Raw genomic sequence first — 27,006 nt, forward strand, 5'->3', positions numbered from 1 at the left:
GGGAAAGAGAGATGGTTTTGAGATGTGGTTAAGGGCTAAAAGACACAGGACTCCAGTGGGTATTGAGATGTGTTACATGAGCAAGAGTTGAATGATTCCAGGTCTCTGCCTTAGTGACTGGTAGTTGAACATTGGTCACTAAGGAAAATAGAGAAGGTGAGAGAAGAAACAGTTTAGAATGTGGACATAAGCAAGAAAGCACATCACTCAAGTAGAATGAGTGCTCATGGGTATACAGACAGTGAAGCAGGAAGGTGGCAGAAAGCAGTGTCCATTTTGGGGCGACTCACGTATATGATCACCATCCATACATACTCGACCCAGAGCTTCTGTATATGTTGGCCAGGTCCATGATCACACTTTTATAGCCTGAAAACATGAAATATTACTGCTTGTCGGTTGTCACGGGGAACAGGGAGAAGTGGAAGAAATTGCTTCCTTAAGGAACCTAAAACCTCGAGCTGGGGAGAAAAGACATAGATGTGTCAGATTCAACAACAAAAGGTTGAAGCAGTGGGTCATAACAGCATCGAGAGAGTGTGGAAAGAAATGATTGTCTGTTGTTTGGTTTTTGGTTTTGATGAAAGTGCTGTGTCCAAACTGGTCATTGTGATCAGAGAGGTGTGGGCAGGTGTTTCCGGGTGCAGCCAGCAAGCCAAGTGAATAAGAGGAGGGCACAAGGAGGTCCAGAAGCGTGAGTGGACCAGTATGGGCAGGCAGAGGGTCAGAAAGTGAACTTGGAGATAAAGTTAGAAAAGTATGCTGGAATTGAGGGTTTCTGGGCACAGTCGAGAGGTGATCTTGGAAGATAGCTTTTCTATGGACAAGACAAGGGTGGACAGACTAGTCAGGAGGTTTTTGCACTACCGAGGTGGGCTGGCAATGGCCTGAACTTGAAGATCTGGACAGGGACTGCTTCATCTTATATGCCCAGCACCCTGCTCTGTGCCTAGCATGTGGTCAGCACTCCATCTGTGCTGGGTGAAGAAAAGGTTAGAAGGAAGCTCAGAAGTGAGTAGATCCAGTTACCTATCACAGACACTTATGTCAAAGGAAAGAGTCAGGAGAGGGAACGATGCAGAACACTACGGCAAGACTGTCACCATAAACAGAAACAGGGAGACAGAAGGAAGAGGAATGATTTGGAGGGAAAAGACCAAGTTGGATTTGAAAGTGCTGAGTTTGCTTACATACAGGAGATGGAGAGGGGTGGCTTAGAGGACATGTGTATGCGCCATCAAATGAAGTGATTCACAGGGAGGAGGAGATTTGAAGAAGAGGTGAGAGTACTTGCAGTTGGAGACAGGAAGGTCAGGGACACAACACACATGTTCACCTTGGTTTGGTTGCTGAATTAGGAGTGAGGGGACAGGACTTGAATAAGTTCATATCTGGTGAACAGATTAAGAAGCCAGCTGGTTCGTCCAAGGTTATGTGTGCAATTGAGCAGGGAACTACGAATGAGATCTTCTACTTTCTATGGAATGCTGTGATGGTGACCCCCGGCTGGTGTAACCACACTGGATTCTTTGGAACCCAGGCCCATTAGAAATGGCACCAAAAGTGTGGATCTCTTCTAGGGTACCAAAGGAAAAGGGTCAAAGTGTTCTTTAGTGGACACAGAGACGGGAGGTGAAGTGGGTGCTTACCGAATGTCAAGAACTGTGCTGGATGCTGAGAATCAGGTGGTAACATCCCTGTTTTGCAGGTAAGGAAACTGAGCTCCGGGAGAGGAAGTAACGGACCATCAGTAGTTTAGATGATTAGCAGTAGGGTCAGTACTGGAGCCCAGATATGCCAGGCTCCAAAGCCCATGGATTTTTTCTGCTGTGCCATATGGCTTTGTAGTTCTGTGCGAGAGCCCTGGAGTCGCCTTCATCAGACAAAAAGAAGCTAGAACTCTTAGGAGGGCTGTGGAGCTGATCAGGTCCCTTTGGGCCCATGGAGCACTTCAATTGGGCCAGACACGAGGCTGCACCTGATCTACTTCTGTCCGGGGCATCTCAGCTTGGCAGATATGGAATTGCTGTGACTTAGCTGGAGCCACCCTAGCCAGGCTGCTTTCCCCTCTGTGGGCTGTTGGAAGGGGCAAATAAGAAAATGTGTACCACGTCCACCTGAACCCTCACCTCTTGTAGCTGTTGTGGTACATTCAGTTTGGTACATTCTGGTACATTCAGGTGGTACATTCAGTTTTTTTCCTGGCACCAGAGCGTTTCCTAGGAGACCTTACATTCCAAAGACTTTTACCCTGAAGAACTTGGAATTTTACATCTGGAAAGGACCTTAGAAATAATTGAGACCAAGCCCCATCACATGATGTGTGAAGTGTCAAGGTTGAGCCTGAGGATACATTTGATAGTTTTATTCTCATTCAGTTTAAAAAGTCTGCTCTGTGACTATAAAATGAGATATATTCTCACGGGTGCCCAATGGAAGCTAATCTTGCTGCTTTACGTATGTACCACCTGTGTATATTTTTATGTCAGTTCTATACATATCTCTCCCTTTTATATGCAGTAGGTATACTACTGATGTGAACAACATTGCTGAAGTCACACAGACAAGCAGGATTGTTTAAAATAGTGCAATGGGTCTGAAAACTCTCAGATCATCCCAACAGGGTTTCTCTATGATATATCCAGTTACTGGGAACATTTCTAAATCAGCAGGAGTCATTTTGATAAACTCACAGTTTCCTTTTTTGCTCCCTGCAATTGACTTTGATTCTGTGAGATGGGATGGTACTTATTGATGATCCTAAAAAAGTAGGATACTGAATGTATTAACAGACTATGAGGACAGTTTCCAACTGCCCTTCTTTAACATAAAAGAATGCACACCAAATGCTCATGATTCCTGGGTGGGTCCAAGACCTGGTGGCTGTGCGCCCTCTCATACTGTATGTACCTGCATGATGCACCTATAGTTTGCTACGTACTCCAGGTTCAATAAACCAGGGTACCTAGTAAACTATAAGTGCATCACACAGGTACACACGAAGATGGTAGTGGTGCAGCCCTGGCCCTCAAGGCTCTCACTGATGATGTGGGTGAAAAACAGTTACGAATGAGAATGATTTGTACAGTGATAAAGGTTTACACCAATGGCGTATGGGCAGTGAGAGCAAGAGCAACCTATTGCCCTGGGAGACTTTTTAAAGATAAGTGAGGAAGTGATGGAGGGACAGACGATCCTGCAAAGGCACGCACAGGCACACAGACATGAAGGTCTGTGGTGTGCTGGGAGAGAAGCTAGTGAGGGGAGTAAGGGCTAGAGCAGCAGGCTGGGGGCCAAGGTGAAGGGCCTTGTGTTTCATCCTTGCTCTCAAGTGACAACTTGAGGCCTGGCCTTGCCACTTATTAACAGTGTATGACTGACCCGAGTAAAGTGATGTAACTTCTGAGCCTCGGTGATACCACAGAGTGGAGGAACCAGGGACGAGCTGGCTTGATGGGGCTGAATATGTTGACCTGGAGGCATCTCCAGGGCTTGTGCGGAGAGATGCACTGAATGAGAAGAGACAGGGCCAGGCGATCTGAGAGACAGCTGGAAGTGGCCACGACTTGGAAATCATTAATTGTTGAGTGGAGATGAAGGCCTGGTTGTGGTTGGAGCTTGTGGGGACAGAAGCTGGTTTGGAACAGGTAAGAAGAAGGGATCTGGAGAGCAGAGTCCTTTCCGAAGCACTGAGAAACTATGCTTTTGGGGTTTTGGTTTCTCACTGGGTGCCAGGTGACTAAGAACTGGTCCTTTGTGGGGCCGTGCAGCCCTGACTGGGTGTCAGGAAGAACAAGCATGCTGGGGAACAGGGCTACAAAGCCAAAGGTGCACTTCTTAAATCTTTGAAAATTTATTTTTTAACTCACTCTCTTTGTTGTAGAGTTCTTTGAGTTTTGACAAATGCAGAGCCAAGTGACTACCACCATGATCAAGATACCAGAAAGTTCCATTATCCAAGAAACAAAAATACAGTTGACCCTTGAACAACGAGGGGTAGGGGTGTGAAGTACCCGTGCAGTCAAAAATCCTCGTGTAATTAAAGTGAGCCCTCCACATGCTCAGATTCCCAACTGTGGGTTAAAGATACTTATTCCCTCAGTTCTCCCCCTATGTAGTCAGCTCTTCTGGCCCCGGCAACCACTGATCTAGCCCTCTGGTTTTGCCTTTTCCAGAATGGAATCATGCAAGGTCTGGTTTCCTCCACTCAGCAAAATGTTTTTGAGATTCATACAAGTTGCATGGATCAGTAGTACCTTTTTATTGCTGAATAGTATTCTATTGTGTGGTGTACCATCGTTTATCCACTATGGCTTGAAGGACATTTGGATTCCAGTTTTTTATGGTTGTGAATAAAGCTGCTATAAACATTTATATATAGATTTTTGTATGAATATGTCTTTCATTTCTTTTGTGTGAAGACTAGGATTGGGATTGGGTCATATGGTAAGTGTACGTCTAACTGTAAGAAACTGCCAGTCTGTTTTCCAAAGTGGCTGTAACATTTTTACATTTCCACAAGCAATGGATGAAAGTTATGGTTTCTCCACATCCTGATATTGTCTGTTTTGTTGTTATTTGCTTGCTGTGTGTATGCGTGTTTTAAATTATAGTTGATATAGAGTATTATATTAGTTTCAGGTGTTGTTTGTGTTTTATTTTGTTTTTAGCCTTTATAAATGGGTAGTGTATCTCAGTTCTAATTCTAGATAGGGAGTAGTATCTCGATGTGATTTTAATTTCCCTTTCCCTAATAACTAATGATGTTTAGCATTTTTTCACATGTTTATTTGCCATCCATATATCTTCTTTGATATGGTGTCTGTTTATATCTTTTTGCCATTTTTTACATGGAGTTTTTTGTTTTCTTATTGTTAGGTTTGGAGAGTTTAAAAAATATGTTCTTGATACAAGTCCTTTTTCAGATATGTACTTTGCAAATATTTCCTTCCAGTCTATGGATCGTAATTTTCCTAGCAGTGTCTTTTGCAGAGCAAAGGTTTTTAAATGTTGGTGGTGTCCAGTTTATAAATTTCTTTAAAATGGATCGGGCTTTTGGTATGGTATCTAAGAAATCTTTGTTTCACCCAATGTGACAAAGATTTCCTCCTAGAGATTTTCTATTTTTACATTTTAGAACAGAAGTCAGCACACTTTTTCTGAAAAGAGCCGTATGGTCAATATTTTCAGCTTTGTGGGCCTAATGGTCTCTGTCACGACTACTCGACTCCATTGCTATAACGCAAAAGCAGCCACAGACAATACGTAAACAAATGAGAGTAGCTGCATGCCAATAAAACTTTATTTATAAAAACAGACAGTGGGCCCCCGGGCCATGGTTGGCTGACCACTGCTTCAGAAAGTTAACTTGTACAGTCACAGAAGACCCCCTTCTCTGGATTGTGACAACAGGGTAATTATTGCCCAGTTCACCGTCCTTGAAGGCAGAGTGAGGGAGAAGGCACAGTAGATGCCTAACTCAGAACAAGAGTGAAGAGAGAGAGGGATAAAGAAAAAAAAGTAAGAGAGAAGAGAAATATTTGAGTCACATTTGGAGCCAACCTCAGTGTGCATTTTAATTTTTCAGTTTACCCTTGCACTTTGGTTCAGGCTTCAGCAGACATTTTTCTTTGTTTTTGAGCTGTTGACCTTAAAAACAAAGTCATCTAGCCACAGATGGTTTAACAGATTCATGGAGTTTTTCATGATTAAACCTGTTAATGCTGGTGGTCCCATGCTTTCTACTGAAAATTGGTATTTATCTAACCATCCCTCATGAATGCATATTTAGATTTTTCAGTGTTTTACTTTTACCAGCCAAAAGGTTGGGTGTTCCTTGCACATATTTCCTTGCACATGTGTGATTATTTCCATAGAGCAGATTCCTACAGTTCTGAGTCGGAGGGTAGCATTCACATAAAAAATTTTGGTAAGCACTGCCAAGTTATCCTCCAAAAGGGTGGTATTGTGTCACACTCATATCAGTGGTGTATGAGGGTATCTCCTGCTTATCTTTACACTGGATTTATTCCATCTGACAGACAGAAAGTAGCATCTCTTTTCATATTTTCTTCCTTATTCGTGAACTTGAGATTCTTTTCATAGTTTCTTAGCCATTTGAATTGCTGGCATCTTTTAGTTACAGCTCATATTTTTTGTCCACTTCTCTGTTAGTGACGTGTCGTTTTTCCTTTTTAATTTTTTGATACTCCAAATGATGTTTTCTCAATTTCGCTGGTGTTATTTTGGGCTGGATAGTTCTTGGTGGTGGGTTTTTTCGTGTGTTTTGTGAAATGTTTAACAGCATCCCTGGCCTGTACTCACTAAATGCCAGTGGCAATACCGCCCCCCCCCGCCCCCCGCCAAGTTGTGATACCCAGAAATGTCTCCAGACATTACCTAATGTCACTCAGGGTAAGAACCACTGATCTAAGTAATATAATAACAAGTACAGTTGACCCTTAATAATTCAGGGGACTAGGGGCACTGACCTCCCATGCAGTCAAAAATCCACATGTAAATATATAGCTGACCCTTGAACAACACAGGTTTGAACTGCGTGGGTCCATTAAAGGCATTCTAAAGCCTACAAGCTTTCGATCTCGTGTTAAGGTCAACTGTATTTTCTCCCAGTCTGCTGCTTGTCTGTTTCTGATGCCTTTTGCCATACAGTGGGCACAGGGTGTTCAAGCATAAGAGCAGAGCTTGGGCTATAGGGGTCTGAAGAAGGGGTTAGGCTGTTCCCTGAGACCTCCAGGCTAATGGGCAGCAAGGCTTTCTCTCGGTGATGATGGTTTGGGGCCACAGGGGCGAGGGGAGTTGTGAGTGCCTGCGTATTTAAAGGGAGGGACTTGAGACAGCTTAGATTAGACAGCCGCACAGCTGTGCTCATAAGTGAGCCCAGTGTGAGTTGAAAGAGTGATCTTGGTGCTCTCAGCTGCACCAATCCAGACTCTACTCCAAATCCATCACTGTACTTTGATGTTTGTTACTGGAAGTAAGAACTTCTGCAGGTGGCTAAAGGCGTTCTAAAGCCTGCAAGCTCTCAAGACCAACTTCCTCTAACTGCTAGAGAAACCCTAACCTTCCTGGCACAATCACCATGGCCTTTGAAAGACAGGGATGGAAGGCACCATTGCCTGCCTGTCCGAGGACAGGCAGGGTGTCCAAGTTGGATATCGCAGGCTTCTCAGCATACAGCTGCATCCATCAGTAGTGCACGTGGAGACGAGAGAAAGCAACCCGAAATCTTCGGAACGCTCTCAAGAGACAAGCCAAAACATTTTTCACAGGAGCTTGAATGACAGTGCTGAAATTGTATGTCTCTTTGAAACCTTCATAGTAAGTGGAAATGGTTGAACTTGCAGTTGTTTTGTTTTAATAGACTTTATTTTTTAGAGCAGTTTTAGGTTTACAGACAGGCTACGAAGTACAGAGTTTTCATATACCTCTCCTCCAACACAGTTTCCCCTATTATTAACGACTCACATTAGTGTGGTATTTTGTTATAATTGATGAACCAGTACTGATACATATTAGCTGAAGCCTGTAGTTGTTTTAAGATTCACTCTTGGTATTGTACATTCCATGGGTTTAGACAAATGTAGAAAGACATGTATCCACCATTACAGTATCACACAGAATCACCTCACTGCCCTAAAAATCTGTGTTCTGCCTGTTCATCCCTCCCTCCCCCCATCTCCCAGCAATCACTCATCTTTTTACTGTCTCCATAGTTTTGCCTTTTCTACAGCGTCATATAAATGGGATCATACAATATATAGCCTTTCAAGCTCTTTCTTTCATTTGGCGACATACATTTAAAGTTCCTCCATGTCTCTGTGGCTTTATAGCTCATTTCTTGTTATCCCTGAATGAGACTCCATTGTATGATGTTTCTTTCTCCATTTGCTTACTGGTGGACATCTTAGTTGCTCCTAGTTTGGGGGCAATTGTGCATGAAGCCCCTATAAACATCTGTATGCAGGTTTTTGTGTGGACATAAGTTGAACTTGAGTTTTGAAGAGAAAACCGTCTAGGTGCCAGTGTAGTCATTAGCTTTGCCTCACATTCTGCAATATGAATATTAGGAATTTACTTGATTTTTTTTCCCCCTGCAGATTTTTGAAAAATACAATGTCTAATGGTTATGAAGACCACATGGCCGAAGACTGCAGGGATGACATCGGGAGAACGAATTTAATCGTCAACTACCTGCCTCAGAACATGACCCAGGATGAGTTGCGAAGTCTGTTCAGCAGTATCGGTGAAGTTGAATCTGCAAAACTTATTCGGGATAAAGTCGCAGGTAAAGAAACCGAGACATTTTTGTAAAGGGGATGCTTGTGACCGTCCTGCTAAGCACTATCTTCTTTGCCTGTGACTCTGCCACGTTCCTCAGTGCAGAAGAGCCGCAGTCTTGCAGTGATGCCTCTGATGTTTCATTTTTATCTCAAACTCCGCTTTGCCACTGCCCCGGTGTCATATTGAACATAGGTTCCCAAAAGAGGAAGAATTCATCGTCAGACAGAGAGCACGTCTAAAATAAAATGGTGGGAGGGGAAGAAAAACGAGGAAACACCAGAAATGGGGTCTACTCTGAGAACTGGAAGGGACCAAAGAAGGACAGCCTGGCCTGGCCTGGGCCCACTTGTGGAAGGGACTCTGGCCAATCCCTGCCCTAGGCAGGCCCATTCCTGTCTTCCCAGGTCCCCACACATGGCCAGGCCTGCAGCAGAACGCTGAGTTCCCCATCGGTGGCCCTTCGTTACATTTGGGTCACCCTGACTACTGTCACGCCATCAACTTGAACATCTGAAATGTACCAAGCTTGAACTCAGTGTGGGGGTGGCAGCAGGGCAGCGGCTCAGCAGGCTGGCTGTGGGGTTAGCAGGCCACACAAAGCCCCACCTTCTACTTCTTCACATTGTGACTTCTAGCCTCAGTGTCCCCATCCATAGTGTGGAGGTGGTGGTGCCTACCTCCTGATGCTACTACCTTCCTCGTAAGGGTTTGTGGAAGGCCCAGTACCTGGTAAGGCCCACCTCACAGAGCAGCCCTCATTCGGAGAACACGGTTTCAAGGATTTTGGAGAAAAACATGGAAAGATTAGGTCTGACAAAGTACTTCTGCCTTTTTTTTCTGCCCAGGGAGGAACACTGCGTCAGGGAGCTCTCCCTCTCTTCCTCCCCTCCCCGACTCCCCTTCCACTTTCTCCGCTCTACTCTGGTGAGGTGAGGAATGGATGGTCCTCCCAGGAGGATTCTGGGTTGTGCAACTATAATTCTCTACACTGAAAAGTAACTTTAAAGTAAACAACTTATTTTGCTTATGGAAATTAATCTCTTCTCCAAATGTATATAAAAGCATAGTAACATATTGACTCCCATGTACGCATTGTCCTGCTGTGTCAACTCTCAGTATTTGCTAGTGTCCGGAGGACGCCGTCCCAGGATGCCACCTGGAAGGGCTGGCATTCACCAGACATTCACCAGAGCGGGGCACGGGGCTCAGAGACTTAAGGACTCTTCTAATTCTGAGAGTCTGTGATTTAATAACTGTTTTCTAAATAGGAACTTTAGATAATATACAAAAATTGAACAGTGTTAGAATGTTCTAGAAGCCACTATCTCCTGTATCAGGAGACCTTCCTGAATGAGAGAGCCTTTGTTCACAAGGGTTTTGAAATTCTCCTCTGCCACTAGCCATCTCCATTTATGTTCTGGTGGAAGGGGATTTTCAGCCCCATTGATGTTCCTCAGTGTTGCCTTCCTATCTGCGTTTGTGGTACCTGGCTTCTTTGTGTCTTCTCTTGTTGTGGTTTTCAAAGGAATGTGAGCTATGTTGGTAGGAACACCTAGATTTGGTGATATTGGCCTGGAGGGTAGAGAACTGGTTTTGAGAACCGTGAAAGCAGTAAAAGTGTACTTGGAAAGTTATTTCAATTCAGAGATAAACTTTTTCTTATCTTTAAGCAAGATAAGTGTAGTGTACCGGAGTCATGGAGTTGGTGGGCCTGGACTTGCATTTCAGCTCAGCACCTTGCTAGCAGTTCTTAAATTAAATGAATGTAGCTTTATGAACAACTTACTGCGTGCTCACTCTTCTCCTGTCACCAGTGTGTGAAAACTTCTTTGCTGTCCAGTTCGCCGCCCCTTTGTCTTTTTATTACACTGCTCTGGTGAAACCCCAGACATGGCTGTTTTCCTCCAACTGCTTTCTCCCAGCCAGGCTCCTGCTGCCCACCCCAGAGACAGACAGGCGTGTCAAATCAAATCTCCAACTGAGCTCGGCTTGCAATGAGGGCTCTCCCCATCCCCCACAGCAACCATTTCAGCGCATTTCCCCTCCTCAGGCCCCCTTCTTCTCAGCTGATGGCTGCCTCCTACTCTGCAGTGAAAATAACAGCCATGTCTACCTCTGTCTTGGATCATATTCCTTCTCGGCACCCCAGGAACCTCAAGCTATGCAAATACCTACTTTTCTGGGTCTTCCCAAGATTGTTCCTTCAGCATTCAGCATCCTCCAGTCTCTGCTCTTTAAAAAAAAAAAAAAATCCTTGCTAAGATCCTCTGACTTCTTGTAGCTCAGGGTTTCTGCACTTGACCACTATTGACATTTGAGATGAGATAATTCAAGTTTGGGGGTGGGGGGCATCCTGTGCATTGTAGCATGCTGATCAGCATTCCTGATCTCTACCCACTAGATGCCAGAGGCACTTTTTCCGAGTTATGACCGTCAAAAAATGTCCCCAGACCCTTGCTAAGATCCTCTGACTTCTTGTAGCTCAGGGTTTCTGCACTTGACCACTATTGACATTTGAGATGAGATAATTCAAGTTTGGGGGTGGGGGGCATCCTGTGCATTGTAGCATGCTGATCAGCATTCCTGATCTCTACCCACTAGATGCCAGAGGCACTTTTTCCGAGTTATGACCGTCAAAAAATGTCCCCAGACATCACCAAGTATTTCCTGAGAAACAGAATCACTCAGGGTGGGAACCACTGCTCTAGCTATTGTCCTCCTGCTCCTGTTCACAGAGCTGGCAAATTGTCTCCTTTTACTTCCAGAAGCTTCTATGAACCACCCATCCTGGTTCTCACCCGCCTGAGGCCTCGCTCTGCCTCTCTTGCAGTCCCTTCCCAGCTGTTAACTTCAGCAGTCCTCAGGGTTATTCCCAGGCCTCTTCTTCCTAAGCTCACACTGTGCTGAGTCGATGCTCCTTACAGCTTAATTTCCCCTTTATTTTGCTACCTCTCTTTCAACCACAAAGCTCCCCTGAGCTCCAGATGCCTCAACCCTTCAAATTCAGTGTTTTCCAAACTGACCTTGACTCTCCCACCAGCCCACTGCTTGTTTCCCAGTATCCCCATCTTAATGAACGGCCTGCTCTCTACTTAGTGGCTCTGGTTAGAAACCTAAGCATGACCTTTGACATCCAGAAGGCTCTTATCCTTCTGGACAGTTCCATCCCTTTCCTCTATCTCCCCTGCCTTCATCCTAGACCAGGCCATGTCATCCTCTGTTTGCACTAATGTTCTTGCCTCGTAACGGGCCACCGTGCTCCCTCCAGACCATTCTCAGCAAAGGAATCTTTAACATGCCATATGTCACCCTGTCACTCATCTGCTTTAAAACCCCTCAATTCCCAGGTCTCTTGCTTTAGGGTGCCTTCCCTGGCCCAACCCAGTCAGCTTTAGATGCTTCTCTTCGGGGTTCCCATAGCAACCGGCAGACCTGCAGCATGGGTTTCCACACTGCACTGAAGGTGGAACTTCCTTGGCCATTGGGTCCATATAGTTCTCAGAGGCAGAGACCTTATTAATCTCTGTATCCCTGGAGGTAGCCACAATCTGTGAATGACTGAATGAAGGGTCTGGGGACTGAGGGAGAATGTAGATTATCTGAACATTCATTCACACAGCAAATGTTTATTGAGTGTCAACCATGGTCCAGTCCCTGGTGACGGGAGGAATGAGGGACAGGGTGGTAGCTTGGATGCCGAGAATGTTTCACATGGTGGCCTCAAGATTCAGAATGTTTCTGGCTTGCCAGGCCCCATCCCCTATGTTGGGGACATGCATTTGTCACCCCCATCACATCCACAGTCGCTAGTTAGCCTTACTGTGCAGCCTTGCCCTGCTCTCTGTCTTAGTGTCTGGTCCCTCTGCAGACGCCATATGGCCTATGGGGGACCAGGAGCCAGCCACCACTCTCTTGAACTGTCTGTCATGCTGGCCACTTGGTCCCCAGCCTCTAGCCCAGCTTTACCCAACTCTGTCTCATTGCTCTGCACCTCTGGTCAGAATAAAGCCAATACCCCGCCTGCAGCTCCCAGGTCTCCTGGGAACGTGTCTCCCTCATCTAGCTTCTGTGCCCCCACTTACCCACCTCTCAGGCCAGACAGAACTGCTTGTCATTTCCCAGACACGCCCTCTTCTTGCACTGCTGTGATTTCACTAATGCCATTCCCTCGGCAGTGGTGCTCGTCCACACCTAACCAGCCTGACCACTTTTTTTTTTTAATGAGAATCACCTTTGTTCCTTATAGAAAAGAATTTCTTGTGAGACAGGCAGGAAGAAAAGTTTAGATTATCCATAATCGCAACCTTTGTGGTTCATGTCCTTCCAGACTTTTTTCTTTACATATTTTTAATTGTAAGCAATTGTGTGATTTTACAAAAATGAGCTCGTACCGCCCGCTGTGTGTGGGAAACTTTTCTTCCTGTATCTGTGACCATGTTTCCCTGTCATTGAACATAGCTATTTCATCATCATAATGGTTACATAGTATTCTTGTATATGGAAGTTCTGGGTTTACAACAGGTTACTGTAACTGTTTTTCCATATTTATAAGCCTCACCAAGATAAATATCTTGGCACAAATCTTTGCTCACTGGTTGTTTTCAGAGAAAGTCTTCCTAGAAGTGAACCAGCAGGTGGGAGAGTATGTACAGTTGTCTCCCCCTTATCCGTGGTTTTGCTTTCCATGGTTTCAGTTTCCTGTGGTCAACTGCTATCCACAACTATTAAATGGAAAATTTATTAAATTGTTTATTAAGATAAACAATTCGTACGTTTTAAATCGCACATCATTCTGAATTATGTGATGAAATCTCTTGCCATCCAACTATCCTGCCCAGGACATGAAACATTACTTTGTTCTTTGTATCCACACTGTATATGATCCCCGCCCATTAGTCATTGGGTAGCTGTCTTGGTTATCAGATCAACTGTCTCAACTGTCATGGTCACAGTGCTTGTGTTCAAGTGACCCTTATTTTACTTAATTATGGCCCCAAAACACAAGAGTGGTGATGCTGGCAATTCAGATGTGCCAAAGAAAAGCTGTAAAGTGCTTTCTTCCAGTGAACAGGTATGTATATATAGAAAAAAAAACAGTATATGTAGGGTTCAGTACTATCCGTGGTTTCGGGCATCCCCAAGGGGTCTTGGAACGTATCCCCTGAGGATAAGGGGAGAACAACTGTACTTTCTAAAAGCCCTTGATCCATACTGCCAACTCGCCCTCTGGAGAGGTCCAATTTACACTCCCTTCCCTCCCCGCCCCGCCATCCCCTGGGTGGGGCAGGGCTTCTCATCTTTGCCAGCCTAAGTGAAAAATGACATCTGATCTTGATGGTAACTTGCATTTCTAGGAAAGTTTATCTGTTTTCACGTACTTACTGGCTGTTTGTACTCTTGTATAAAATATTCTTCCTGTCTTTTGCCCATTTCCTTTCTTTTATGGACATTTGCTATCTCTTACTTATTTCGTGATTAGTTTACTCATCCCCCCAAGACCCAGTCTTGCTCTCTCAGTGAAGTCTTCCCTTGAGCCCCCATGGACCTTTAAAGGAAGAACTTGACCGCACCCACCCTCTCATGTTGCAGGGGAGGCCTCGTCCACAGTGCGCTCACCTTCCTCAGCCATGCACCCCATGTCAATTTGAGAAGCACTAAGAGATTAAAACAGGATATCTGGCAGCTCTGGTCTGCAAACATAAGATGAAATGCTATGGAATTGTCTCTTGGTTTGAACCCTTGCCTAGAGAGAGAGAAGAAATATGTTTGGAAATGGAAGAACATTGGCCAGGGGTTGCCCATCACGGAGGCAGCCTTGCTTTCCTCCAGGCAGTGGCTCCTGGGGCACTGGCCCCTGACCGGCAGCAGCACCTGACTATGCTGGGGAGAACCCCAAGTCTCAGGCCCCACCCAGGCCCACTGAATCAGCCAGACCAGGTGTTTGAACATCTTCGGTTTAGCCTTCCTGGGGGAAGGGCAGTGCTGGGGCCGCCGGCAAGTTAGAGATCAGAGCTGAGAAGCACTGGCCTGCGGCCAGAATGGCAGTGGGAACACGCTTCCTGCAATGTGGGGAAGTGAAAGCTGGCGGGGGTGCTGGCCTCCGGGACATCTCTTGACCTCAGACTTAGGGTTTATTTAATGCTTTATAACTGTCCCTTCTTCCTCTCTCTTTCTTTCCCTCATCTTCCACTCTCTCCTCTCTTTACCACATCTCCCCTCCGGGGGCTCTGGTGGCCCCTGCTTCCCAGCCCCGAACTCCAGGCAGGCCCTGCCCTCTTCAAGCCCCAGCAGCCTGTGCAGGATCCTTGCCTTGCCAAGCTCTGCCACCGAGCACCCCTGCTCCCCACCGGACCTCGGACTTTCCTCACTCAGGGCTGGTGTTCCGTCATCCTAAAGGCCAAAGGGGCAGCCCTTGACCTGCCTTCGCAGCACGGAGTCTAGCAGACTCACTGGCCCTAGGAGGCAAGAGACTCACTTGTACGGAGCTTGCAAGTGTAGGTCCCCGTGCCTGCCTGACATCTTGGGTCCCCAGGCTGTGGAGGGTCCTCGGGAGCTGTGTCATTATCTTCATGACTTGTGGACCTTCTTAGAGAAACAGAAACTTGGGGGCTCTTTGGGAAGTGAGGACTTTCCCCCAGGCACCTGGGACTCCTCGTATAACCGCGGGGAGCCCCGCTTTTTGGGGCTCCCCACCTGCACTTCCAACATCAGCTCTCAACCTGGGCATTTTGGAATCCTGGGGAGCTTTCAGAACTCCTGAAGCCACCCTACCCCCATTCCATGTCATTGCTCTGGGAGGTGGCCTGAGCAGTGGTCTTGTTTCGAAGCCACCCTGGTGATCCTGATGGGCAGCCAAAGGCGAGAGCGATTGGTCTACAGTAAAGGAGAGCGTGGAGGCAGTGCCCAGCCCTGTGTTAAGTACTTTGGTCCATGGCTTCATCAGCGGGGTGAAAGCCAGGGCTCTCCTTTGTTTCCCTCCTCCCCCGCCTTCTCTCCTGCTGCAAACAAGTGCCCACTGCATAGGGTAGAACAGACTGAGGAGACAAAGCCAGTCCCAGGGATGGAAGTATGCAGAGATCCCCCCGCACAGCCCCAGCCCCAAGAAGGCCCAGCCAGCTGTGCTGGCAGGGTAGCTCTCCCTGGTGCTTTACACCCCCCGACCCCACCCCCAGGGCTCCCTCCCGCATCAGCCCATCCACAGGTCTTCTCGGTGGGTCTTCCGTCCACCTGCACCTCTCAGATGCATACCGCCCTCGTCTCACCTGGTCAAGCTCACAGACAACCACAGGGGCCTGGCCGCTCTCACCCAGCAGCCACCTCTGGCCCATTCCCCCATCTCATTTTGTCCAGCCACACTGGCTGCCTTTAATTTCCTGGAATACACCAGTCGTCTCCCCTCGGATACTTGGCACTTGCTCTTCTGTCTGGGATGCTCGCCCCCAGCCATTTTGAGGTCTTGCTTCAGATATCACCTCAAAGGGTGCTCCTGGCCCTACTGTGTGCCCATCCTGTCCATCTCTCTCACGCCACAAGATTCTCCTTGTAGCACCTGTGCAATGTCTTTGTTCGTTCCTTTCATGCTGGTTTGTTTTCCGATTTACCCACTGGGATGCGAATTTCATTAAGGCACAAACTTCCTCCTTTGTGATCATCATCAAACCCCCTGGCCAGCCTGGCCCAGGGTCTGACACGTACCAGGTACTCAGTTAACACACGTGGGTGAATTGAAGACAGGAGTGAGGGCAGGACCAGGGAAGGGAGGCAGTGGCCATCTGAGGGTATGCAACTTCCTAGGTGACATTGGTAGGTGCGGGCACACAAAGTGGTCAAAGAGGCCACCCAGGAAGAGTATGAGAGAAACAAGGACCAAGGGCAGAACCCTGGGGACCATCTTGGTGAAATAAACAGAGGGCAAGCCTGAGGAGGGACAGCTGGAGAGAAAGAAAACCTGGCATTGTTGTCACATCCTGTAGGAGGTGGCACTTCAAGCTGGTCAGCACTGGGCACTACAGAGAGCTCAAAGAGCTGCATCTTGAAACTTGCGTGGCACCCAAGGGACATGGACGGCCTTGGCAGTCAGCTGTGACCACACTGGGGAGCCAGCTAAGGCCACTGGGCGCTGGGGCAGGGCAAGGCCCATGTTTATATGCTGAGAGGAGCCAGCTGCAGTTGAAGATACAGGAGCAGCTTGGAGTTAGTCTTCTTGAGGGTCTGACTTTTCCAGCAATGCTTAGGCCACCTGAGGCACCAGCAGCTAAGAAGACGGGTGGCCCAGGGTTGGGATTGGCCCTGTGGGAGGAGCAGAAAGACGAGACCTGAGTGCAGATGGTGCCATCAGAGAAAGGCAGAGGGGCCCATCGGAGGCTGGGCTAGGTAGGACGGGCTCCTCAGTGTGAGCACGGTGAGAGATGGATGGAGTGGGGTTGAGGAGCGGGTGTTTGGGGCTAAAAATCCCAGCCGGGCTGGAGTTTGGTCAGAAATCTATACCACATACCTGCATTTTCAGCTCTCACATTTGTGGTCTGGACTGTTTACAAGGACGTTTAAGTCCCCAACTGGAGCTGATCATAGTTTTCTGAGCTGTGAATATGATTCCTGCTAGATGGACCGGGGCCCCACAACCCTGCTCCCTGGCGTCCTTACTGTCCAGGGTTTAGGAGCTAAGTTTCTGAGACCTGTGGGTTTTGTCAGAAATATGGGTCTAGAAGGTCAGGTTTTGTTTTTGTTTCTTCAAAGATGAAAGTGGCCACACAGAATTGCAAATAATTTATATAGCTACTCTGCCCTGAGGGAGGGAGGGCAGAATTGATCCGGGTCAACATCACCAGTGATAAGTCACATCACAGCATGCACCCCTGATACGATGTCATGAGAAGGGCACAGCACTCTGTGATCTTCCTCTCAAAACCCATAGCCCTAACCCAACCATGAGAAAAAACACCCGACAGACCCAGAGTGACGGGGATTCTACCACATTCCTGACCAGCCTTCCTCTAAACTGTCAAGGTCATCACAAGCAAGGAAAGCCCGAGGAACTGTCCCAGTCAAGAGTAGCCTAAGTCAACTAATGATGAAATGTCACATGGGATCCTGGATGGCATCCTGGGACAGAAAAGAACATTAGGAGCAAACTAAGGAAATCGAAATCAAATGTGGACTGCAGTTAATGTGTCACTACTGGTTCACGACCTGTAACAAACGTTTCTTCCATCCTAGTGTAAGATGGTCCTAATGGGAAACGGTGTCTGGGAACTCTGTACTGTCTTCGTAATTTTTCTTTTAATCTAAAAAATAAAGATTAGTGGGTTTTTTTTTGTTTCTGTTTTGTTTTGTTTTGTTTTGTTTTAAAGTGGCAGAACTGGATTAGGCTGTCTGCCTGGTTCCAGGTCTCATTATCACTGCGATGGACCTGGGTTCCCCTGGCACTGCGGGCTGAGCAGTGATGGGGATCTCCGCCTCCATGTGGCTCAAGGCCTGATCATGTTTTTTATCTGCTCACTGTCACCCTCCACCAGTGGGAGGAGTGTGTAGCAAAGCTTGGTGAGGGTGGGCCTTTGTCTCACACACAGCTCTGTCTCTGCCTAGAGCAGCACCCGGCATGCATAGGTACCCCTGTCATGGCATGCACATGGCTCAGACACGGGCACATTGGTGGTTCTCTGTGCCTCCTGCTCTTCCCCTGCAGTGATGGTGTCAGGCTCTCCCCACATCCAACCCTCCGCCTTTGCTCCTCTCTGGCCTTTTGGGAACCCGCCGCCCTTCATCTGCTACGCCAAGTCCCTGCTGGGTATCCAGTTGTTGGTTGCTTCCATTACTTCTGAAACTTTCACAGAGGAGGGGTAGGGATATGCTACGTTGGATTTCTTTGGGAATAACTTGAGTTTTTGCATCCTTTACGACTCTCCCAGACTTCAGCTGACGGTGCCATCACAATGGAAGCTACTGCTGATGGGGGCCCTGACAGCTTGGCCAGGGGCCAGGGCCTTGAAGGCAGGATGGGGGATGGGCTGCTTGGCTGGGTCAGCCTCTCCTTGTGCTTGCTTCCCAGCTGGGTCACAGGTTCAAGAAAGTAAGAGGAACCGACGCTGGGTGGCGCCAGAGCCTAGCCAGCCTTCCAGCTTTGGGGACTGAAGTGGAGAAACACCTGGTCATCGGCTTTCTCCATCCGCCTATGTGCCACTCGTGACCATCATCCCCCCCTTCCCAGACCCAGGCCCCTCAGAACCTTCACAGTGGCTGCCACCAGTGGGACCAATCATTGTCATTGCTTTGGTGATGGATTCCCCAGGATGCAGTCAGTGGCAGGCTTCTTTTTAAATAACTTTTTAATTGTAAGTAACATTTGTTCTTTGCAGAAAATCTACAAGTTTCCAAAGAAATATAATTAATAAACCATTCATATAGATTGTAACCATCAATCTCTAATGCCACTTCTCTGAGACCCTGGTTCCCATGTATTTTCTGCCTTGGACCATGTCCTTTTGAGCCCAGTCAGACAGCCCTGTTCATATGCCCTGGCTCTCCCTTGGTCTCTCTCAGTTGGTTTACTAGTGTGTATGTGTTCTCCCACAGGACACAGTTTGGGCTATGGCTTCGTGAACTACGTGACTGCAAAGGACGCGGAGAGAGCAATAAACACATTGAATGGCCTGCGGCTCCAGTCCAAAACCATTAAGGTAAAGAGCGGTGAGCACCCCCTCCTTCTTTCTTGTCCCTGGCAGTCTATGTCAAGCCCCCCTTACCTCACCGTCACTGTCAAGGGTACCGTTAGCACGCTATGCTTCCGGGGCATCTGGAGAGCCTCTTGTCTGCTCAGAGTTGAGGCATTGCAAGTCAGATGTGTGTTGGGTGGTGACTGTCCTAGGCTGTATGCCATGGCTCATGGCTTCCTCAGCCCCATCAGTAAAAGGAGGGTCCCCATGAAGGGCACGTACACAGAGGCAACCCCCTCCCTGGCACAGGGTGTCGCTAGGTACACTGGCTTATAAGCAGCGTCCTCCGCAGGCCCCCTGCCTATCTCATCTACCTGATACGACATTCCCGTCCTCGCGCAGCCCCCATTCCCACGTCCTGCCCTCCTTCTTGCTCCTGGCTTATCGCAGTGGCAGCGGCAGCGGCAGCGTTGCCCTTCCTGCCTCATCACAGCCAGTTCATCCAGCGTTCATTCAGCAAATATTGATTGAGCACCCACTGCGTTCCAGACAGTGAACAAATCAAACAAATTCCGGGCCCTCATGGAGCCAGGTGTGTGTGTTCTTGGCACATAGAACCACACACCTGCCCTTCCTGAGCAGTGTGGAGAGAACACACCCGTTGTCGTGCTCTCATGCTGCCCGGTGACACCAAGAGGTCATGTTTGCTTCTATGTTATGGTCTCAGGCTCCTTATCACATCAGTTTTGTGACCCTCAGAGAGAAAGTTCTGCACAGGTCCCAGTCCCCACGTTCTGGAGCACGTGGTTCTCTATCTCCCAGCCTCCTGACTCTCAAGTGTGACTGAGTCCCATTCCTTAGGCTGCTTCTTTGTGGGCAGAAGGGCTTCCTCCCAGATGGCCTTCCCAATAGTAGTGTGGCCTTGGTCTCGTCCCTCTTTCTGGCCTGAAGGGTCCATACAGCTGTCACCTTGACCTGGGAAAGCACCACAGATCTTCCCTTTTCGTCAGTCCCCGCAGCTTCCCCTCACCACCTCTAGCGCACGCATGGCGCCATTTTATCTAAGCCACTGCAGAAGTTCCTTTCAGGCTTTGAATGTGCAAAACATGAGCCCAAATGGCCTGGAGTCATTTAGTATTGAACAGTGGCGTGTGGAACCCAGGGCTCTGCCAGCACTCGTGGGCCCCATCTGGGCTCCCGGGCAAGCTTGCCTGTTGGCAGGTGGGTGTCGAACCTAGTAGCACTCCGCTCTCTTGCCCACCAGCCCTTGGGCTCCTCACAGGTGGGACCTGGTTTTGTTCCCAGCCTGGCTCATCGTCCAGAGAAGCATAAGGCTGTGGTAGGAGGACGGGCAGCAGGGTTAGGTCCCTGCCCTGCCACCAACCAGCTGTAGGCCCTCAGTCATCATCACTTTGTAAAACAGAAATAATGTTTCTCCCCCTGGGATGTGAGGGCCAGGTGAGAAAATGCTGCCGGAGTCGGCTCACTGCCCGGCCTGTGGGGAGCTGCCAGCATGTGCTGCTGTAGGCAACGAGCGTTTGCCTCATCTCCTACCGTAGGTTGCCTTTTTCTTAACCCAAATGTGACACCCTCACTTGATGCTTTGGCCACACACCTGCCCTAACCCTGGAAAGTGGTTTTGTTTTCAAGGTGTCGTACGCTCGCCCAAGCTCAGAGGTCATCAAAGACGCCAACTTGTACATCAGCGGGCTCCCCAGGACCATGACCCAGAAGGATGTAGAGGACATGTTCTCTCGGTTTGGGCGCATCATCAACTCCCGGGTCCTTGTGGACCAGACCACAGGTATGGTGGGGAGCCTTGGACGCGCAGTGAGGTTTTCCTCTAGGAAAGACAGATCATGTTTGATTTTAAATGTCATTAGTTATTCCACCAATGAGGACAGAATCAAAATGAGATGACATTGGCTTTTTTGAGGCTGAGGTGGTAAAGTGGCATGAAAGCAGACCCCGTGTCAGACTGACAGTATGTGGTGAAAACAGGACATTTTGGCACCTTCCCTTAGGCATCCAAATGTCCTGGTCTGGCCTGTGAATGGGGTGTAAGGATTTGCTGCTGCTCTCATTGTAGGCAGACGGTGTGCTATGTGACAGTCTACTCGTGGTCTAGAGTCTTTTTTTATGGCCCCAGTGACTGTTTCTGATTATTTAAATGCCCCACATCGGGTAGCACATCCAGAGATCACAGAGCTCAAAGCCAGTGAATCCTTTGACCATCCATCCTGGCCCCTCTCGGGTCACGTCTGTTCAAGATATTAGCCGCATAGGCTCTGGGCCTTGCACAAAGCAGTTAGGCGGAGCCGAAGTGACGGTCCACATGCACTCCTGGAAGCAGCCCCAGGCAAGCAAGCAAGCAAGCAGGAGGCTGCATTCCTTCCCTGGCTGTGTGGCCCGAATGCCCTGCTGGCCTGGGGACTGGAGTCGGGACATGCCCTGCCAAGCCCTGTGCACAGCTTTGTCCGGGGAGGAGTGGCGTGGGCCACGCCCACTTTAGGGCTCCTCACTTCTCGCCAGGAGTTGGGAATCTTCTAAGACTAGAAAGAGAACTTCGTGCCCACGGAGCTCAGTGAAGTCAGTGGAATTATCTGCAGTAGATTTTTATGTTCTTCCAACACAGAGGTCACCAACCCCTCGGCTGATCATAAGACGTCACAGCTCTGAGGTTACCTCCCCTCTGTAGAGCAGGCTCCAGAGAGCAGATGGGTGGGGACACACATTTTCCCACACTTCCCCCGAGCTGTGTGCTTTGGGGCAGGTAGCCTTATCACCTGCTCTTCCTTCTCCTGCCCCAGCTGTGGAAGCTCAGATTGGCGCTTGCCGGGGCCTGGCCTTGAGAGGAGCGGACAGCTTGCACTTCCCAGAGGCCCGAGGAGAAGGGACTTCCGGAGTGTTGTCTGAAAGCGTAGGTCACTGGCATTTTATGAGAGCTCTGGGTGTCTCTGTAGCCTGGCGCAGACACCTGTTCCAATACCGGGCTGTACTGGAGGGACACGGGCCCTGCCTCACCCATACCACCTCTTTCATTCTGCCCCTTTGCTCTAGGGTCGGGGGCGGGGCACAGGGTGAGGACACCATTTACTTGGTATAAACGCCGCTGGCCGGCACCAGAATAGCTTCCTGTGGTTTCTAAAGCGCCTCTTAGTTACCTTTAAATGCCAGTTGAGAGACCGGTGCGGTCTGACAGTTGGTGCACATGTTTACGCCTAGTCGTACCTGCGTAGGAGTGTCTGGGCTGCTGGGGGACCCAGAGTGGGTGACTGTGCTAGCCCACGTTCTTCCTCCATGGCCCTGCTCTTTTCAGTCACACCGGACTGCTTTGCCTCTGCTGATCTCTGTCCAGCTCTCTGGAATTGGAGCCCAGCCACCTTGAGAACACAACCCCTGCTACCTAGCTTTTGTACCTACCATCTCAAGGGAGGTCACTTCCATAGACAGCTCCCCTCAGGCATTTGCTGGAGATTTTGCCTTCTTTCGCTCTGCAAGGCTTCTGTCTCTGAGAATGTCAAGGGCACCTCAGGGTTGCCCCCAGGCTCAGCCGTGACCTCAGGGTGGTGCACAGGACCCTCAGTCTCCCTCGGGCCTCCCTGCCAGCCTCTGCCACTTCAGCGAAGGGACTGACGCCTCCAGCCCACACCTCTGTCTGTTTTGGAATCCTTGCAGAACAGGGGGGAGGTGGAGGGAATAGAGTGAGATGGCGGGGGGCGGCCCAGGAGCTCCCTCCCCGAGCCCTGCTTCTTGACCTCAGGTGTAGAATTAGAGTAGAAAGGTGAGGCCTGTGGGGCTGTGGACTTCCCTTCCTTCTGCTCCAGAGGAGGCCACCTACCCAGGGCCCCTTTGCTGGGACCCCATGGAGTCAATGGGAGCCCATGGGAGGCCGGGGTAGAGAGCGGCGTGGCAGACAGGTTCGCACGTTGGGTTCGCCTTCATATAAGATGTTTTTTATTGTTGAAGAAGTGAGATAGCTCTCAAGGAACCGTAACCAAACTTGAGATCCTGAGCTGACAGAAATTTTAAAAATTAAAAAATTTTTTTTTGCTCTTTTATCCATTTTAATTGTGGACTGTGTAGTTTACTCATCTAGAGAGTATGCCATTTATTGCTCTCTGCTCTTAATTCTAAAAACACGAAAGGAATCAAAACACAGCCATCTTCAAAAAGTGTACATTCACCAAGTAGTTTAGTGAATTTATGTTCCGTCATGTTAAATAACATTCTTTTTCTCTCTCTTGGGTTTTCTTCATTGCACTTGGGCAGTTTTTATTTGAAAGTCATTTTACAAAACCATACAGGGAAACCACACTTGCACACACTTCTCTGCTTGATCGTGAGTTCTTTATAAATAGAATGAAACCGTCTCCTTGCAAGCAGCTTCCTATAGGAGCCAGCCAACTCCAGCTTTCAGTCGTAGTTGCCTAAAGTTAGATTTTCCATCTGTCTAAGCTGTTGTTTGTGCCGTTTAAGAGTGAAGAAAAACAGCGTTTTCAGTTGTTCTTCTGAACTGAACTTGAAAAATAAGCTCAGGTTCTAGAGTTTTCTGGCACACATGTGAATTGTTAGATCTGATCTCACTAATTTAGTGAGTGTCTCTGGCTGTGTGAATTTTAAATTTATATTTAAAGAGCCTTGGAGGCAATAGGGGCAGCCTCGAGGTCGCTAGGAGCCGCCGTGCGATCACCAGGGCGTTGTCCTGGGAGTCGGGGGGCTGGCACGGGGAGCTTCCCAGTTGGAGGGTTGGGATGTGTGCTTTGGGGCCCAGCATGGGATGTCCACGGTATTACAGTGGTAAACAAATGAGAGGCCCTGGGTACCATCTGTGGGCTAGAATGGGGCCTACAGTGTCACGTGCAAGTTAGGCCCAAACGGGATTCTAGGCCCAGAAAGGGTGACTATGCCTTACAGTGACACTTGCCTTTTTGGTACCCCACTTGATATGTCTGAATCTCTCCATGCCCCTCTGTAGCCTCTGGTCCAGCCAAGAGACTCATGCCCCATGCCCATTGTGGGGGCATTCGGTGGGACCCTGTGGGAAATGGCCCTCAGAAACACAGCTACTTCTTGGGCACATTGGCAGGGCATGGGAGGGAGGGCTCAGAGCCCAGGAAGAATTCCTCAGACCCAACCCTGGTTGTCCCTTTCCACCCCCAGCACATCCAGGCACCCACACTGCAGTGGGCACCTGGCGCTGAAATAGTGATGGAAGATGCAATCGCTTCTAATGTGGCTTCTTTCGAGATAGGTTTTCGGTGGTGTCTATTTGGGATGTCTGTCACCAAAATATCTTTTGGTACCAAGAAACTCAGAAGAAAGTCTGAAGCCTTAATTTTTTATTAGTCATTATGTTTTTAATTCGTTCATTTGTTTCCATATTTAGGTTTAATTTTTGTTTTTCTCATTAACCAAGCATCCACTTTGAACCACAGTGCAGTGACTGACTTGACTTTTGCTTTTCAGTTTTAAAAATCCTTGCATTTTTTCCCCCTAACTCCGTTTTTGTTGGTTTGTTAAAAAGGTTTGTCCAGAGGGGTTGCGTTTATCCGGTTTGACAAACGGTCGGAAGCAGAAGAGGCAATTACCAGTTTCAATGGTCATAAACCCCCAGGTTCCTCCGAGCCCATTACAGTGAAGTTCGCGGCTAATCCCAACCAGAACAAAAACGTGGCGCTGCTCTCCCAGCTGTACCACTCGCCCGCTAGACGGTTCGGAGGCCCGGTTCATCACCAGGCGCAGAGATTCAGGTGGGTGAGGAGGGCGGCGCGCTCACCTGCCCACCCAGCTTCTTTGCACCACTGCCGGCTGTGCTTTTAGGGCGGTGCAGAGCCCCTCTGGATGGGTCACCACACGCACTGGAAAGTGCAGGGTACGCCAGGCTGATCACCTCGGAAGGTTGCACTCAGAGTCATTTCATGTCTCCAAGTCCCACCTCCATCACAAAGGTGTCTGCGTGGAAGCCATGTCTTTCCTCCAACTGTCATCTTTAATCGGAATCAAATGATGGTGTAAACTACCTGGAGAGCGAGTGCATAGCGCTCCAGCATGTAGTTTCTAGTGACAGTGACAGCAGGGTGTAGTCATGAGTTTAACATATCATTCCACACCGTGAGATGAAAGGTGCAGCCTTAGGTATGCTTACGTGAGAGTTGATCACCTTCTAGAATGGAAGGTTTTTAAATGGAACTTTAGACATTGAATCAGCAACCCTAAGGGGCAACCCTTCCTCATACACCTACCATGTGGGGTTATTTTGGTATCTAAATGCTATACACACTCTGTTTAAAAGCCCTGTCCTAGAGGTGAATAGTTTTTCCACATTCTTTTGTCATTCCATATTGAAAATGATTCTAGTTGCCAGGTTCTAGTAGAACAGAAACAATTCGAGTCAGTTACTTAGACTCCCAAATTGGGTGTGTTAGCACCTCACAAATGACAGGAATCTCAATTTAGGGGCTGTTTTGTTTTTGTCAAAACCTCAAGTGGCATCCAGGTAGGTTAAGGGTTAAGGCTTATCTCAGGTAGGTTAAGGGTTTTTCTCTGCAACTTGTCTGGTTTCCCATCTTTGTTTTAAACAGTGAGGTTGGGTAAAAGTGCGCATCTCCCCAGAGGCCATTGAGCGAGGTGCCGTGTCCACAGCCCAGTAACCCAGAGTCCTCAACTAGGTCAGGTTCCAACACTGGCTCTTTCAGTTAAAAGACAAAGGCAAGGGAAGTATTCGTGGACAGAAGTGAGCTCAGTCCAGTTATGGAACTCAGATAACAGTTCACCTCACTGCTGTCGGATAGGAAGTGTGGATGGCATTGTTTGCCGAGTTACAGATAACTGTGGAAAACCAAGGAAGGCTGGAGGAGAAGGGTCCTTGGGCACAGAAACGGGGAGTAGAAAAGAAAAGGGAGACCAGAGGAAGAGAACTGCTGGTCAGGTGCCATCAGAGAAAAGAATGGGGTGGGGCGGGGGGGGCGGGGGGGAGGCAGTTCCTGATGGTCACAGTGAAAGAACGCAGTTCCAATTAGCAGGAAAAAAGCCAACTGATGATAATAAGAATGAGAATCATGTAAGTAAAAGGCAGTAAAATATTGCCTGAGATCATTTGCAGTATAATAGTGACATAAAGAGTTAGACTAACTATAATAATTCAGGTCCATATTCGGTACCCTACAAAACTTGGAGGAAACGAGATCCTTTTAAAAGGCAGAACCTCATTCCAACTCTCACTGAGACCTGCTGGGCTTAATATACAGATACTTGGGTGTATTTTCCCCCTTCAATGCTATTGTGGTCTCACTGTCATTCCATACAGACAGGACCACTGACAAGCCACTTGAGTCATTTAACCAACTCAGACACCCTTGTGTGGTCTGTTTAAAATTATTCTCTCAAAGTCAAAACCATGGCCGATAATATGTCTTGATTCTTCCATACCTAAGTTGAACACAACCCTTGGGTCAGTGGACTACACCTTGGGGACTGGTCACACTGTCTGGGGTCATGTCTGTCAAGAGAGTGCATCTGTTTAATGGCCCTTGAAGGCACCCGATTTTATTTTGGAGCAGGTAATACTTCTCTCTTTGCATCGTGTGGCTTCAGAGATGCTGTCTCATGCTCACATGTTCTTAAATTGACCCTAAGACCATGACTTTTTAATCTGTGAACCATCTAGAGGGCCATGTGTCTTCAATAATAATTGTATCATTCCCCGTAATCCTCATTGCAGCAGTCACACATTGGTAGAAGGCTTACCTTTGATGTTACTAAAAGTATTGCTTTCGAAAGGGTCCTACCTTTTTGGTAAAGCTCAGTTCAGGCCCTGGCCCTTGTGGGATGTGATGAGCCAGCAACGAAAGGTTGCCCAGAGCTCTGGGAAGGAATTCGCTCGTGCTGGGCAGGGGCCCTTCCCGGGGGTGTCCTGTAACCAGTCAGAGCCAGTCACTAGTCGGCTCTGAACCCTTGGACGTGATGGGTCATGACCAGGGGAAGGTATGAAATTTGGAAAAAGAAGAGAAAAACATCCAGGGCTCCCTCAACACCCTCACACCCTCCC

The 27,006-nt window shown here is 48.2% G+C and overlaps 1 protein-coding gene across 1 annotated transcript in view; it reads left to right on the top strand.

Moving 5' to 3' along the window:
• The first annotated feature begins 8,100 nt into the window (after positions 1 to 8,100).
• Positions 8,101 to 27,006, top strand: part of ELAVL1 (ELAV like RNA binding protein 1) — a 21,081-nt gene continuing 2,175 nt past the window's right edge. The window contains exons 1-4 of the mRNA XM_006917221.2: positions 8,101 to 8,308; positions 18,877 to 18,980; positions 20,607 to 20,760; positions 24,484 to 24,709. Of these exons, the coding sequence (XP_006917283.1) occupies positions 8,137 to 8,308; positions 18,877 to 18,980; positions 20,607 to 20,760; positions 24,484 to 24,709 (656 nt within the window). The 5' untranslated portion in view covers positions 8,101 to 8,136. The remainder of the gene's footprint in view (positions 8,309 to 18,876; positions 18,981 to 20,606; positions 20,761 to 24,483; positions 24,710 to 27,006) is intronic.

Source organism: Pteropus alecto, unplaced genomic scaffold, assembly GCF_000325575.1.
Source record: "Pteropus alecto unplaced genomic scaffold, ASM32557v1 scaffold37, whole genome shotgun sequence".
In the NCBI taxonomy this organism is placed as follows: Eukaryota; Metazoa; Chordata; class Mammalia; order Chiroptera; family Pteropodidae; genus Pteropus; species Pteropus alecto.